Raw genomic sequence first — 14,716 nt, forward strand, 5'->3', positions numbered from 1 at the left:
AAATGATAGTTTGTTATTAAATTAGGGGCCGCTAAGATGACACCGTTCTCTCTAAACAGACTTTAAACGCGGACCTGTGATAGAAGCTGATGGAGTTCACATGCGCATTAAGAATTGATTCTATAGTTATGTGCGTTTGAATATATGTGCGCAGGTTTGTGATTCCTTACAAACCATGCCTAAACAAACTACTTGTCTTGTCTATAAATTTTGATGCAGAATTTTATTTTATCTGTAGAGTGGTATAGGGATCCTCCATAGGGAGAGGCTAGCTGGCACTTCAGCACTGCATTGTCATCGGGTCCAGGCGAAAGTCCTTCGTCAGTTCTGGAAACGGCCTGGATCCAGCAGGCTGCGGGAAAACCTCGGGATAAACAAAGACTCTAAAATTAGCGTAGATGCCATTCTTCTTATGATGTAACGAGTACATCAGGATTTAAGGGAAGTGTTCCCAGTTCCGGCTGACCTAATCTAAGCAGCCTAATATTGAATTATAGAAGTCTATAGAGTGTTATGTGACTGCTAGGTCAAAGAGATGTGTTTTTAGTGTAGCTTTGAACTGACAGACTGTGTCTGCTTCCCGGACAATGTTAGGAAGATTGTTCCAAAGTTTTGGTGCTAAATAGGAAAAGGATCTACTGCCAGCAGTCGATTTAGATATTCTAGGTATTATCAACTGGCCAGAACTTTGAGATCGCAATAGACGTGAAGGACTATAATGCGTTAAGAGCTCGCTCAAGTACTGGGGAGCTAAACCATTTAGTGCTTTGTAAGTAATCAGCAATATTTTTAAATGTATACGATGTTTAATAGGGAGTCAATGCAGTGTTGACAGAACCGGGCTAATATGGTCGTACTTCCTGGTTCTGGTAAGAACTCTAGCGGCTGCGTTTTGAACTAGCTGTAGTTTGTTTATTAAGCGTGCAGGGCAACCACCCAGTAGAGCATTACAATAATCTGGCCTTGATGTCATGAACGCATGAACTAGTTGTTCTGCATTTGTCTGTCTGCCATATGTAGCGTGTATTTGTCTTTGCATAGGTTCTAAATATATCTACACTTAAAGTGTCTTCATAAAGGCTCACAAAACCACATGCTGTGATTTGGTTAAAGAGGAAGTGTACAATTTCCGGTGCTAAAATACTTGATTCTTTCTCAGTTTAGGTGAAACAAGAAAGTGCATTTAAAACCCATTTTACTTAAAAAATGTGATACAACTTGATTTTATCCATTAGTGAAAAGTGTTTGTCCCCATGAAATATGAGCAAAAACCCTTCACATTGTCTTGCTTTAATGTAAAATTTGTAAAGTTTGATGCTGATAGTGGGTTTTAGAAATTACACACTTCACCTTTAAAGCATGTAGATAGACGTAAGCTGAGGCAGAAGAGAGGATATTATTATTATGTTAACCTCACTGCCATGTCTAACCACCCGCCGTCCATTAATGGAACGTCATTATGAGCTTTTTTTTCTCGAGACACCTCTCATCTCTTTTTGCAGCATTCCTAATAATTGAGGTTTATAGTTTTACCATCTATAACATGCACCCAAACAATGAAAAAAAGCAAAGTCAATCAGCCCTGTGCAGATTCGCTAAGCCAATGCCCCTCTTCTAGAATGAGTGCAGCTCATCTCAGGAGCCAGACAATCTGCACTCCCCATATGCCTTTAAATATGTATTTTGCATGGAAATGCATAGCAGCTCACTCAAGTTTTCCCTCAAGCGCCACTGTATAGAAACTCACAGGCCTGACTTTGAGTCACACTCACTGAACAGCTTTCATGGATGCTCTTCCAAATGAGTCCATCCCACTTTGCAAGGCTTGATAGGTTTTTAATTGTTTCTTAAAGGAATAGTTCCCTCAAAAAACATTATTTATATCATTTCGTATTTTTACAGTGTAAAATTATTGTAGAATTTTTCTGCAAAGATGTAGCAGTGACCATGACAAGCTCCTAAAAGGACAATAAGTAACACCATACAAGTAGTCCATACAAAAGTTTTTTTTTTTTTTTTTGGTAACACTTTACAATAAGGTCTCATTTGTTATCATTTGTTAATGTACTGTATTAACTAGCATGAACTAACATTGAGCAATACATTTGCTACAGTATTTATTATCTTTGTTCATGTTAGTTAGTAAAAATACAGTCATTTATTGTTAGTTCATGTTAATTGACAGTGCATTAACTAATGTTAACAAATATTTTAATCATGCATTAATAAATTATGAAATTAACTAAGATTAATAAATTCTGCAGAAGTATTGTTCATTCTTAGTTCATGTTAACTAAAGTAGTTAACTACTGTTAACTAATGAAACCGTATTGTAAAGCGTTTCCTTTTTTTATTTTATAAAATTTTAGTATTTCAACATTTCTAATTTTATTTTTTTTCTAATAATAATTTTATTTTTTTCCCTCTAATATTTATATTTTATTATATTTCAGCTTTATTTCAATTGTACCTAACAATAATAACATGGTTCAGAAGTCATATGATAGCTTTTGGAACAGACCAAAAGTTGTTGTTGTACAATAATAATATATATATATGTTTTACCTCTCTACTGGTAGTTGCAGTTGGTAGACCCAACCTGCAGGTCTCTAGTTAACGTTCTTCAATCTGTGTCCAGGTTATCGGGCGAGAACAGAAACGGTGAGAAGATGCAGCTGACGATGAGCAACATCAGTTCAGAGGTTCTGGAGCTTCTCCTGGAGTTTGTTTATACCGGTTCCCTCATTATCGACTCGGCCAACGCCAAGACCTTACTGGAGGCAGCCAACAAGTTTCAGTTCAACACTTTCTGCAAAGTCTGTGTCTCCTTCCTCGGTAAGAAATGTTTCTCTAGACGTTTCCATTTCACCCCATTTAGTGTTCCTAAAGCAACTAATTCGGTAACACTTTACAATAAGGTTCTTTAGTTAACATCAGTTAATGTATTAACTAACATGAACTAACCATGAATAATCCATTTGTTACTGTATTTGTTAATCTTTTTTTAATGTTAGTTAATAAAAATACAGCTGTTCATTGTTAGTTCATGCTAGGGTTAGGTCCACAGTGCATTAATAGGGTATTTTATTATTATATAATTATTAATAATTAATACGATTTTAATAAAGTATTAGTAAATGTTGAAATTAACATTAACAAAGATTAATACATTATGTATATGTGCAGTTCATTATAAGTTCATGTTAACTAATGTAGTTAACTAATGTTAACTAATATTGTAATGTGTTACCACTAATTCTTTGCTGTTTGAATGAACAGCAAATTGCATGCATTTCATACAACAACCGGATCCGAATATGTACTGGTTTTTGTTCAGAGAAACTTGCCGAATCACGTATGGCCGGTGAGATGGTGAAAAATAGTCATGAAAAACACAATCACGTTACTTGTTTTTTGGTGCAAGTAACCTTGTCTAACATTGAAAGAAGACCTCAGGAAATAAAGGCTACAATAAATGCAGAACATAATTGTAGTTTTCAATCTCTCATCGATAAATTATGATAATAGGCTTTCTAATGAGTTTGTTTTTGTAGTTTCTATAACATCTTGGAGTAATTTACTGTAAATTCATGGTGAAGCCGTGAGGGAATATGATCATTATTCATTCTGTCCGTGTCTCACATTCTCTTTTTGGATTCTGTTTTCCCCCTCAGAGCTGAAGGCTCGTGTTATGCTGATTGACAGACAAGCACACACACACACACGATTTCTTTATTTGAATCCGCCAATCAAATTTCTTACAGAAAGGGTTCAAATATTCTCAGAGATAACACAGCTTTGACATTCAAGGGTACATAAAGCATCGCTTACGCCACACAGCAAGGCTGCCTGTCGCAGCAGATATAGATCAACATTTTGCCAGCTGTTTAGACTTTCCTTTTGGTAGCCCTGCCAGTCTTAGTCCACTAACAGCCAATTTGTGGACATGTCCCAGGCTGCCAAATATTAATGCCACAAACTTACCTGCATATCCTAGGTCACTAATCTTTGCAAGGAGGGTTTGGTATTTAGTCATTTTTTTCTAAAAAGGCTATGCCGATATACAAATCATAAACACAACCTATTTCAAGGACTAGCACCTCCTTTCTATCTGTATCCATGAGCACAACGTCAGGGGTGTTAGGGATGTTACAAAACAAATCATCAGAGCTGTTAAACCAGTCTGGGATTACTCGTGAATGTTTATACATAGGCATATTTTTTGGAAATATGTATTGAACAGCACTTGCAATGAGATCTACAATACGGTCATGGCGTGCTGTGTATAACCCTTTGTACATATTACAGCCATTTACAATATGGGCAACTGATTCAAGGTGATCAGAGTTGGAATGCATTATGCAATGTGGGTAGTAATTTTCAGGGTACCATAATGCTAGGTTGTATCTGGTTGGTAACACCTGTAGTCTGGCCTTGACAGTGAAGTAAAGAATATCCGCCCCTATTGCAGCATTTCTGTACATAGAATGAGAGGTAGAATGGTCAGCAAAGTCAAGACATGCCAATTTTCCCTGCATTTTTAGTCCAGTCCAGTGTTGTTTTGTTCTCACACACACACACACACACACACACACACACACACACACACACACACACACACACACACACACACACACACACACACACACACACACACACACACACACACACACACACACGCATACACGCTCTACTGTGGACTGAATTGAATCAGATATACTGTTGCTCATTACAGCACTCGTAATGGCTTGCACGCTGCTTGTGACCAGATGTCTTGACAATGATATACACTAGTATATATTAATCAGAATAATTTTCGTGATATTTTATTTAGATATTACATTACGAGCTAGACTCCGAGGAGACAATCCATACATATTTTAGCATGTCGATCCTGTCGGGTGGCTGTGGCCGGCGATCTGCACCATTCACAACTGAATTGAGAATGCAGTGGAGTCTATTGAGTTTCAGAATTTACATTGAGATGCAAGCAGAATGCAGGATTAGAGTTTGAATTTGATCTTAAGTACAAATTAAATTAGATTAACATTCTAATAAATTCATGCTAAAAGTGACCTGTAAATGACCTGTAAACATGTTGTCATGCAATGTGTGACATATTTACAGAAACATTAATTGATATTAAAAATCAGTGTTTGAAATGCCACATATAAAGTTATATTTAACAACTTACAGATAGTATTTACAACATTTATTTATAACAGATATATATATATATATATATTTTTTTTTTTCTAGTTTTAATTTAAACGAAGTTAAAATGATCTATGTTGTTTACTATTTATTTATAATATTTATTTTACATTTATTATTTATGTTTTATATTTATTATTAATTTCTATATAAAATGTATTTTTAAAATATTTATGTAAATATTTTCTTTTCCATTTGGTATTGTTTTTTCACTTAGCTTTATTTATTTATTATTTATTTATTATGTCTATTTAAAAGATAATAAATGGGCATTATTAGTCATTTGTGATTTTCAGGAGTGAATTTGGTTGTAGAATGTGGTTGTCACTCTTGTAAATAGTTTAAATAGTTTTTCACTATATGTGACAGCACTGAACTGAATTGAGTAATCGAAATGCTTTTTAACACTCATGAATTATGCCTGTGAATGTGAATAATGAGTTTAGCTTCGGAATCAAAAAGTCAATGTCGGCAGGTTTGACAGCTCTGGTTTGTACTTCTCTTCCCATGAACCCCCGGGATCTGGAGCTTATTAATCTATCAACACCTCAACGGCTATGAAATGACATTCTCTCTCTCCTGGTGGGATTTGCTGGAGTGCTCCATCTACTTCAGTATACAAAAAAGTTATAGAAGAAAAATCGAAATGTGCAAGACTGAATTTAAAACTTCTTGTTAGTGTGACTGCTTCAGATAAGCGTCATGACACTTGAATGCATATGAAAAGTGAACGCTCGCCAAAGAAGATTCATCTTGCCGGCTGTCAAGGTTTCATCAGTTGGAAAGAGTTCTGAGTTCTTATAATCAAGATGGTGCATTGAAGTATTTGATGATAGAAATCAAAGCCATTTATGGTTTTATAACCTTGTGTGCTTTCATTACACGTAACTGTGTTTTAAGTGCAATGACGAGACGTGTGGTTTCTTTTCGCCTTTATTGAGAGCTCTTCATATATGCTTGATTTAACGCAGCGAGAATAATGCTCGCACCTTCAATTTCACCCAATTAAAGCCAACAGTTATTTACTGTTGTAGATAATGCAGCCTTTATAAAATCTTGCAATTAATTGATGCGGTTTAATTAATTGTAATACTGGTTACAACAATAATATCAAATAATGAATGATTTATTCTGAAATTAAATGTAGACAGCATCACTGAACTCTTGTAAATTATTATTAGTTAGAATTATTGTACAAAATAAAAATAGAATACTGTAATTTCTATTTGTAATTTTTTTTATAAAAATGTCACTTTTAAGCATGAATATAATATAACATATGACATATTTACAGGAAACTTTACTTGATATTATAAACTAGTGTTTGAAATGCCACGTATAGAAAGTTGTTCAATTTATATCCATTTCATAATATTTATTTATTTATACAAATATTTATTTATAACATTTCTTTTACATTATTTCTAAAATATATATTTACACGTTTTATTTATTTATATATTATATTTATTTTCTTTATTATTATGTCTACTTGATGTTTATTTAAAATTTTTGTTCCCTATCAGTCGAGAACGTCAGACGTAGTCGACGGTCGACTGAATTGGGATCTCGCTAGAGAGCCTGTCTTCTTCGAGTACTATTGAACGAGCCAATGTAATTGGCGTGCGTGATTCGCATCACACACTCCGCCCCCGCGGCGGGGGTATAAATACGGAAGTGGATGCACGCACTAGTTGCCTTTTGCTTCGGAGCCGATCGTTTGATGTCTCTGAGAGTGCTGTTGTCTACAACGAGCGATTGTGTCGGTGTTCTTCAGGAAGACTCTCCCAGTGCTGGTGTTCTACAGCGCGAGTGCAGCGGTGATCGCGAGCTTTGAGCTCTCAACTGCTGTTTTAACAGCAACAAATTTCTAAATGTTTGTGTGTGTTGATGGCTGGTTAGAGGGCGGAAAAGTGAGTGCTTCACTGTTTCAGTTCTCTGTTCAGTGTTGCCGCGGTCATTCCCCTTTGTGCTCCGGCACTGGTGACCGTCCTATTTTCTGAAAGAGCAACACGGGTGCGTTTGCGTCTTTTTCAAGATGTCATTCCGCCCGTGCGTTTCTGGGTGTGGTCGTTCCCTGTCTCTCTCTGATGATCACAACTGTTGTGTCATGTGTTTGGCTTACAGCACGCTGAGACAGCTTTTGTGGACAGCTCATGTTTTCACTGTGGGAACATGACTGTCGCAGTGTTGAGGGCGAGACTCGCCTTCGTTCGCGGAGAGCGAGTCCCCATTACCATGCCCCACCCTCGGGTGCTGTGTGGGATGGGTGACCGGAGGATAGTGTTGGATGTCCCGCCCGGTAACCATTCCCTGTGGGCTCCTCACTCCTCCCTTCCACTGCAACCACTGGAGCCTCCTGTGTTGTCTGCTGGTCCATCTGTAATGGGTGGGCCAGCGGTTTCACTCGGGGCTCCCCTGGAGGACAGGACGCCGATTGCAGCATCGGAGGGTGAGCTGACTTCTAGAGATGATGACTCGGCTGCATTGTCTCCCTCCGGGAGTTCAATGTTGCCCGAGCCAGATCCAGAATTATCAGCTATGCTGAAACGGGCCGCCGAGGCTGCCGGGCTCGAGTGGAACCTCCACCGTGTCCCGTTCAGTCTCGGTTGGAATCTGGAGTTTGGTATCTTGGGGCGGGCCGCGCTGGTTCTCAGCTCGCCGCCCCAGTGCCTTTCTTTCCCGAAATGCATGGAGAGCTTATCAGGTGGTGAACAGCATCTTTCTCTGCCAGAAACTGCCTGAATAGCTTTTCCCCCTCATTACCCTTGATGGAGGAACGGTGAAGGGTTGCGAGGTGTCCCTCCATTGGAGCGGTCTGTCGACACAGGTGCACCTGTGTCCGGCGGCCGCTGCCTTTTGGGGGAATCCTCGTCTCCCCCCTAAGGCCTGTGAGTTTCGTCTGTTCCGACGGGCAGAGCTTACAAAGCCTGTGGGCAAGCCCCTTCCTCTTGCGTGCCATGGCGTTGCTGCAGGCTAGGGCACCCATGGCATGCACGAGGGTAATCCAGACCGTGCGCTCATAGGTGAGCACCGCACTGCATCCGACCTCACCCTCCGGGGTACGGGTGTCGTAGCGTGCGTGATCGGTCTGGCGATGTCCACCTTGGTGGTCCAGTAGCGCCTTCGTTGGCTCAGCCTGGTTGGTATGGCGGATGCGGACAAGGTTCGGTTCCTGGTCTCCCCAATTTCCCAGGTTGGGCTGGTCGGCGACGCGGTGGAGAACTGCATCGAACAGTTCTCTGCCGCTCAAGCGCAGACGGAGGTCATCCGGCACATCCTGCCCCGGTGGCCAGCTGCTGCCTCCACCCGCCGCCGGTGGCAGCTCCTCCGCCTGCTCGTCGCCGTGGGCGTTCCCCGGCCGCCGCTCCTGCTGGCCCTCCGCAGCAGCCTCCACCCAGGCCTCAGCATGGAGCCGGCCGCAGTAGAGACGCCCAGCCCGCTCCAGGCGCTGCCAAGCCAGGTGGCAAGCGAAAGCAGTCCGGAGCGGGCCGCCCAGGAATGGATGAGATGCTCTTGGAGTGGCACGATCACTCCCTCCCCCCGGGTGAGGGCCGGTTGGAGCCTTTGTTTGTGTGTGTGTCTGTTCCGCCGCTGGCTCCCTAAAAAAAAAAAAAAAAAAGCGGAGCAAGCGGTACCCACACTTCAAAGAGAGAGCAATTTAATCTGTTCCTGGGTCCCAGGAGGGCCAGTCTGGCGGGTGTGACCCTGTATAGCCTTACACCCCTCAGCTCCCCCTTGGTCGCCAGCAGGCAGCTTGGTGCGTTCGAGGACCCGGTCATCCGCCTTCTCACGCGCCCCCTGCCGCTTGTGGAGACAGGTAAGTGTTGCACAGCACACTAACACCACTCTCTCGACTTTGCTGCCCCACCTCAGGCTCGGCTACCCCGCTCAAGTCAGTGATAGTCATCACATTAGGTGTTGAGCAGACGTGCTCCTGAAAATTCAGTGATATTCATCACACCGAGTGTTGAGCAGTGCTCCTGACTTGTGCGTGCTTATCTTATCCTGCTGGCGAAGGATTTGATATAGCCGCTCCTCCAGCCGGTACGAAGGCCAGTTGTAAACTCGTTTTTCGTGCTACTAGGGGGTGGGTCGTGACCATCTTGGCCCAAGATTGGTCTGCAGCTTTGACCTGAAAGACATGTGCTTCAGATCTCTACCTCCCGCACCGCAGGCCATCCTGTGTGTTGCGTCTAAGGGTGGAGTATCAGTACAGTGTCCTTCCCCTCGAGTGCTCCAGAGCCCGTTGGGTCTTCAGGTCACCTGGAAGAGAGTAATCTCGCCCACGGGCTGAGTATCTCTTTTTTAGTTTTGGAGAGGTACTCGGTCCAACATGTCTCTCCAACGAGAATGTGTTCAGCTGGTGTTGAAGTGAGAAAGGGTCCCACTGAAAGAACTTTCAGAGGCTCCTGGGGTATATGGTGGTCGCAGCCTTTGGCTTCCTCCATATGTGACCGCTTCAGCGCTAGCTTCACGATCGAGTCCCGAGGTGACCGTGGCAGAGCAGCTCACCCTGTGTGACTATAGTTCATCCCGGTCTGCTGCCAAACCCTCTTCAACAGAGGGGCCATGTACAAAGGGCGTGTTTTAACGGGGGCCTGGGCGACCCCCGACTACACGGGCATTCGTGCCTCGAGTTGTTAGACATTGCGACCATTGCGCAAGCTTCCCCTGCATGTCACAAACTCACCCGTCACCTCCTCCTTGGAGTCAGACGCTTCTGAGGGTGCCTTGTTCCACTCCTCCCGCTTACTCAATCGTGCCGCCATCGAGCCTCACGACAGTTATAGCCAGGGCAAGTGGAGAATCCATCCCCTGGGTCCTGCTGGGTCATGACCATTCCGGTGCCGCTCAGTTGCCCCCCCAGTTTTATTTTTCCGCCAGTGTTTGGGTAAATGGAGCGGACTACCTTGGACAAACACTGGGTCTCAGCTGCCCCAGGGGCCCGCAGAAGTGCGTTTAACCCCAGTGAGCCTTCTAAAAGTGACTGCGACTCATGGTCGCCTTGCGCCTGCTCAAGTCAGTGAAATCATCACTCTTCATCTTGAGCAGAATTGCTCCTGAAACTCAGTGAAGTTCATCGCACTCAGGTGTTGAGCAGCAATGCTCCTGTAGCTCTGTGAGTTCATCACAGGTAGGTCAGTGAATTCGTCACACGCAGTGCTGAGCAGAAATGCTCCTGGTGCTCAGTGAAGTTCTTCGCACTCAAGTGTTGAGCAGAAATGCTCCTGCAGCTCAGTGAGTTTATCACACTCAGGTGTTGAGCAGTAATGCTCCTGAAGCTCAGTGAACTTGTCACACTCAAGTGCTGAGCAGAAATGCTCCTGTCGCTCAGTGAAGTTCTTCGCACTCAAGTGTTGAGCAGAAATGCTCCTGAAGCTCGGTGAGTTTATCACACTCAGGTGTTGAGCAGGAATGCTCCTGAAGCTCAGTGAACTTGTCACACCCAAGTGCTGAGCAGAAAATGCTCCTGAAGCCCAGTGATCTTCACATGTTGTGTTGAGCAATGCTCCTGTCTTTTGCGCCCGTCGCTTGCACCTACGTGCCAAGTCAGGAGAGGAACAGGTCTTCATAGTTGCCCCTTATTGGCCCAACTAGACCTGGTTCCCTTCAGCAGCCTTCCTGACTTCCCCTGAAAACTCTTTCGGGGACGGGGCACGTTCTTCCCCCGGAGATTCCGGGCGGTCTTACATCTGAACGCGGAGGTTCAGGTGGCTATCACAAGAACATGTGATAGTTACCATCACTTCTGCGAGCACCCCCTAGAATTGGGTAGCGTGCTTACGCCTTTAGAAGTGGAACCTAGTCGTTGAGTGCGTCTTCTCTCCAGAGGAGATCCTGAAAGCTTTCGATCACTTCAGGGCTCTCTTTCCTGCAAAATGGGTTGCAGTAGGCTGTTTTCCTTCACCCTCAAAATGATGTTGCCTCGGTGTTTAAACGACGCTCATCGTGTTGCAGAAGTATGCAGAAGCACGTTCTGATCGTCAGGTTCCTGAGGAGCAAGGTCTTGTAAATCCTTGTGTCCCTCTTTATCCTCTTGGGCCTTGTCCCTGGTGCGACTGCACTGCAGAGACCGCCCCTGAGCCACTGCAGGCAGTGAGTTAAAAATTCTGTTATATCAGTTCTCCTGCTCGCGTGGTCTCTACTAGAGGGTAGGGACTTGCTCGCTTTCGGTCAACGTATTGTGCCTGGAGTCTGGGCCGGCTAACTCTCACAAGCTGAGACCCCGGCTCGGATTGTGCCCAAGGTTCCTACCTCTCCCGTAATAGGAGCAGGTGGTGAGCCTGCAAGCGCTGCCCTGGAGGAGGCAGATCCAGCCCTGGCTTCTCTGTCCGTTCGCTTGGACGTGTACAGAATGCAAGTCATAGACCTCAGACCAGCTCTTCAAATATCTGTTGGAATTCAGCAGAGAGGGAAGGCTGTTTCCATGCAAAGTTGCACTTAGTGCTTGCCTTCATTTCGGCAAAGATCCGAGATGCAACATGTCCAGTCCTCTATGATGAGTGTAAAGTGCTCCGCCTGGGCGTTGACGATATGCTTTGCTAAAACAGATTCTAGATTTGGGGGCTGGACGACACCTAGTTGAACCGCTGCCTCACCGCTGCTCATCGTGTTGCAGAAGTATGCAGAAGCACGTTCTGATCGTCAGGTTCCTGAGGAGCAAGGTCTTGTAAATCCTTGTGTCCCTCTTTATCCTCTTGGGCCTTGTCCCTGGTGCGACTGCACTGCAGAGACCGCCCCTGAGCCACTGCAGGCAGTGAGTTAAAAATTCTGTTATATCAGTTCTCCTGCTCGCGTGGTCTCTACTAGAGGGTAGGGACTTGCTCGCTTTCGGTCAACGTATTGTGCCTGGAGTCTGGGCCGGCTAACTCTCACAAGCTGAGACCCCGGCTCGGATTGTGCCCAAGGTTCCTACCTCTCCCGTAATAGGAGCAGGTGGTGGGCCTGCAAGCGCTGCCCTGGAGGAGGCAGATCCAGCCCTGGCTTCTCTGTCCGTTCGCTTGGACGTGTACAGAATGCAAGTCATAGACCTCAGACCAGCTCTTCAAATATCTGTTGGAATTCAGCAGAGAGGGAAGGCTGTTTCCATGCAAAGTTGCACTTAGTGCTTGCCTTCATTTCGGCAAAGATCCGAGATGCAACATGTCCAGTCCTCTATGATGAGTGTAAAGTGCTCCGCCTGGGCGTTGACGATATGCTTTGCTAAAACAGATTCTAGAGTTGGGGGCTGGACGACACCTAGTTGAACCGCTGCCTCACGGGGGCTCCCTTCTCATGAAGCCAGTTTCACCGTGAGCCCGGTTCAAGTGTCGGCTTGCTGCGCCATTCCCCTCCTATGGACTGGATACGTGCGCCTTTCTACTCCAGTTGAGTTCCCTTAAAATTGAACCCTGTTGAGTTCCTCCACACCCCTCCGACGTCGGACGTGCGGAACGTCTGGTGTTAGGCCTACCACTCGTAAGCAGTGTGGAACCTGTGTTAGGCTGGGTCCATATGTTGCGGTCCCTTCGGTGACCCCATATGTGTATTCTTCCACGATACGGCTCCCTGCGGTGAGCCCGTGTCTTCCCTCGGCAGAGTGTCTCTGCCGTCACTGTCCGGTGTGTCTCCCACCGTCTTAGGCTGGAGCCACCCCAGCGACATTCCATATGTTAGACTGCCCGGTTTCCGCCCAGTTCATATGTGTATTCTCCACATTACCTCCCTCTGGGTTGGATGTGGCTTCCGCAGCGTCCCTTCCTTCCAACGTACGGGGAACGCTTTCCCAGTGGTCCTGTAGGAACAGCAGTGACTTCCCTGGCCTAAGCCCTGTCCTTCCCCGCCTTAAGTTTGCGGGGGCATCAGGAGGCTTTGGTTTAGGCACTGGAAGGTGGCAGCGTTAGTGGCGTGTTCAATGGGTGATCCCAATTCAGTCAACCGTCGACTACGTCTGACGTTCTCGACTGAAAGGGAACGTCCTGGTTGCGTATGCAACCCACCGTTCCCTGAAGGAGGGAACGGAGGACGTAGTCCCCTTGCCACTACCGCTGGACCACCGCTGACCCCGGGTTACTCTCGGCTCCTCAGCGAAAAGCAACTAGTGCGTGCATCCACTTCCGTATTTATACCCGCGCCGCGGGGGCGGAGTGTGTGATGCGAATCACGCACGCCAATTACATTGGCTCGTTCAATAGTACTCGAAGAAGACAGGCTCTCTAGCGAGATCCCAATTCAGTCGACCGTCGACTACGTCCTCCGTTCCCTCCTTCAGGGAACGGTGGGTTGCATACGCAACCAGGACTTTATTTATAGTTATTTTTATTTATGTATTTATGTATTTATTAGTATGCCTGTGTAAACGAGAATACATAGGTGTTATTAGTCATTAGTGATTTTTAGGAGTGAATTTGGTTGTAGAATGTGGCTATCACTCTTGTAAATAATTGAACCAAATCAACGAAGTGGCATTTTTTCCACTGTATTTGACGGCCCTAACTTGAATGGCTGATGGAATTTACAATCAATGTATTAAATAATGGAAATCAAATGAATAATATACAGGTTTAAGCAAAAACTGCTGTTTTAGTTGTTCATAATGAAGAATGTGCAGGTTTAATAGTGGTTTTGTTGACCTTTCATGCGGTAAAAAAGGTCTGTGTCTCTCTGGGCTTGTCAAAGTCCCCGGTGAGCCTCCTGTCCAATCGATTCCCATGCTTAGGTGTTTTTCCCACTAGCTGTTTGCGATTTTATACTCGCAGCAACACACTTGGATGTAATCTTCCAAACAACTCTCACTGTTTTGCATTTAGGGTTTGTTTCCCTGCTCATGCGTGTTTGTGTTCCTCTCGCAGAGAAACAGCTGACGGCCAGTAACTGTCTGGGAGTGTTGGCCATGGCCGAGGCGATGCAGTGCACTGAGCTCCACAACATGGCAAAGGCCTTCGCCCTGCAGAACTTCCCCGATGTGGCCGGTCAAGACGAAATCCTGAACATTTCCAAAGAAGACCTGGTTAGTTACATGTCCAACGACAGCCTGAACACAAAAGCTGAGGAGCTGGTCTATGAGACGGTCATCAAATGGATTAAAAAGGATCCCAGCAGCAGAGTCCAGGTAGGAAACCAGAGCTGGCTCATGTCTTCATCAACCCCAGTTAGTGATGTTAATCATGCTGTTTTCATCGGTGGTCATGTACTGTATAAATATGCTAGAGCTGCTTGGTATTGATCCTGGAGATCTGTTTTCCTGCATAATGTCCCACGATAGAGACGTTTTTCATCAAGTGCGGTGCATAGGAATTTGGTACTACCCAATTTAACTAATATAGTTTTACCACAGTCGGTCTTCCATGTTTTATTTGTTTACTGCGTGTGTTCAGAGTATTTCAGACATCCTATAATGGAGAAGTTCATTAAGTTTCAACAGTTTGGGGTTAGTGTGTGTGTGGATATATGTACGCATTAAATTGATCAAAAGTGACAGTAAAGACATGTATAATGTTACAAAATAATTATATTTCAA

The 14,716-nt window shown here is 44.5% G+C and overlaps 1 protein-coding gene across 1 annotated transcript in view; it reads left to right on the forward strand.

Moving 5' to 3' along the window:
• The window catches only part of LOC143746698 (kelch-like protein 29), a 444,346-nt gene that overhangs the window by 246,900 nt on the left and 182,730 nt on the right, over positions 1–14,716 (forward strand). Inside the window, exons 7-8 of the mRNA XM_077238693.1 lie at positions 2,639–2,835; positions 14,049–14,308. Of these exons, the coding sequence (XP_077094808.1) occupies positions 2,639–2,835; positions 14,049–14,308 (457 nt within the window). The remainder of the gene's footprint in view (positions 1–2,638; positions 2,836–14,048; positions 14,309–14,716) is intronic.

The sequence above is a fragment of the Siphateles boraxobius genome, unplaced genomic scaffold (genome assembly GCF_051911475.1).
Source record: "Siphateles boraxobius isolate OS27281-9 unplaced genomic scaffold, OSU_SipBor_1 22, whole genome shotgun sequence".
In the NCBI taxonomy this organism is placed as follows: Eukaryota; Metazoa; Chordata; class Actinopteri; order Cypriniformes; family Leuciscidae; genus Siphateles; species Siphateles boraxobius.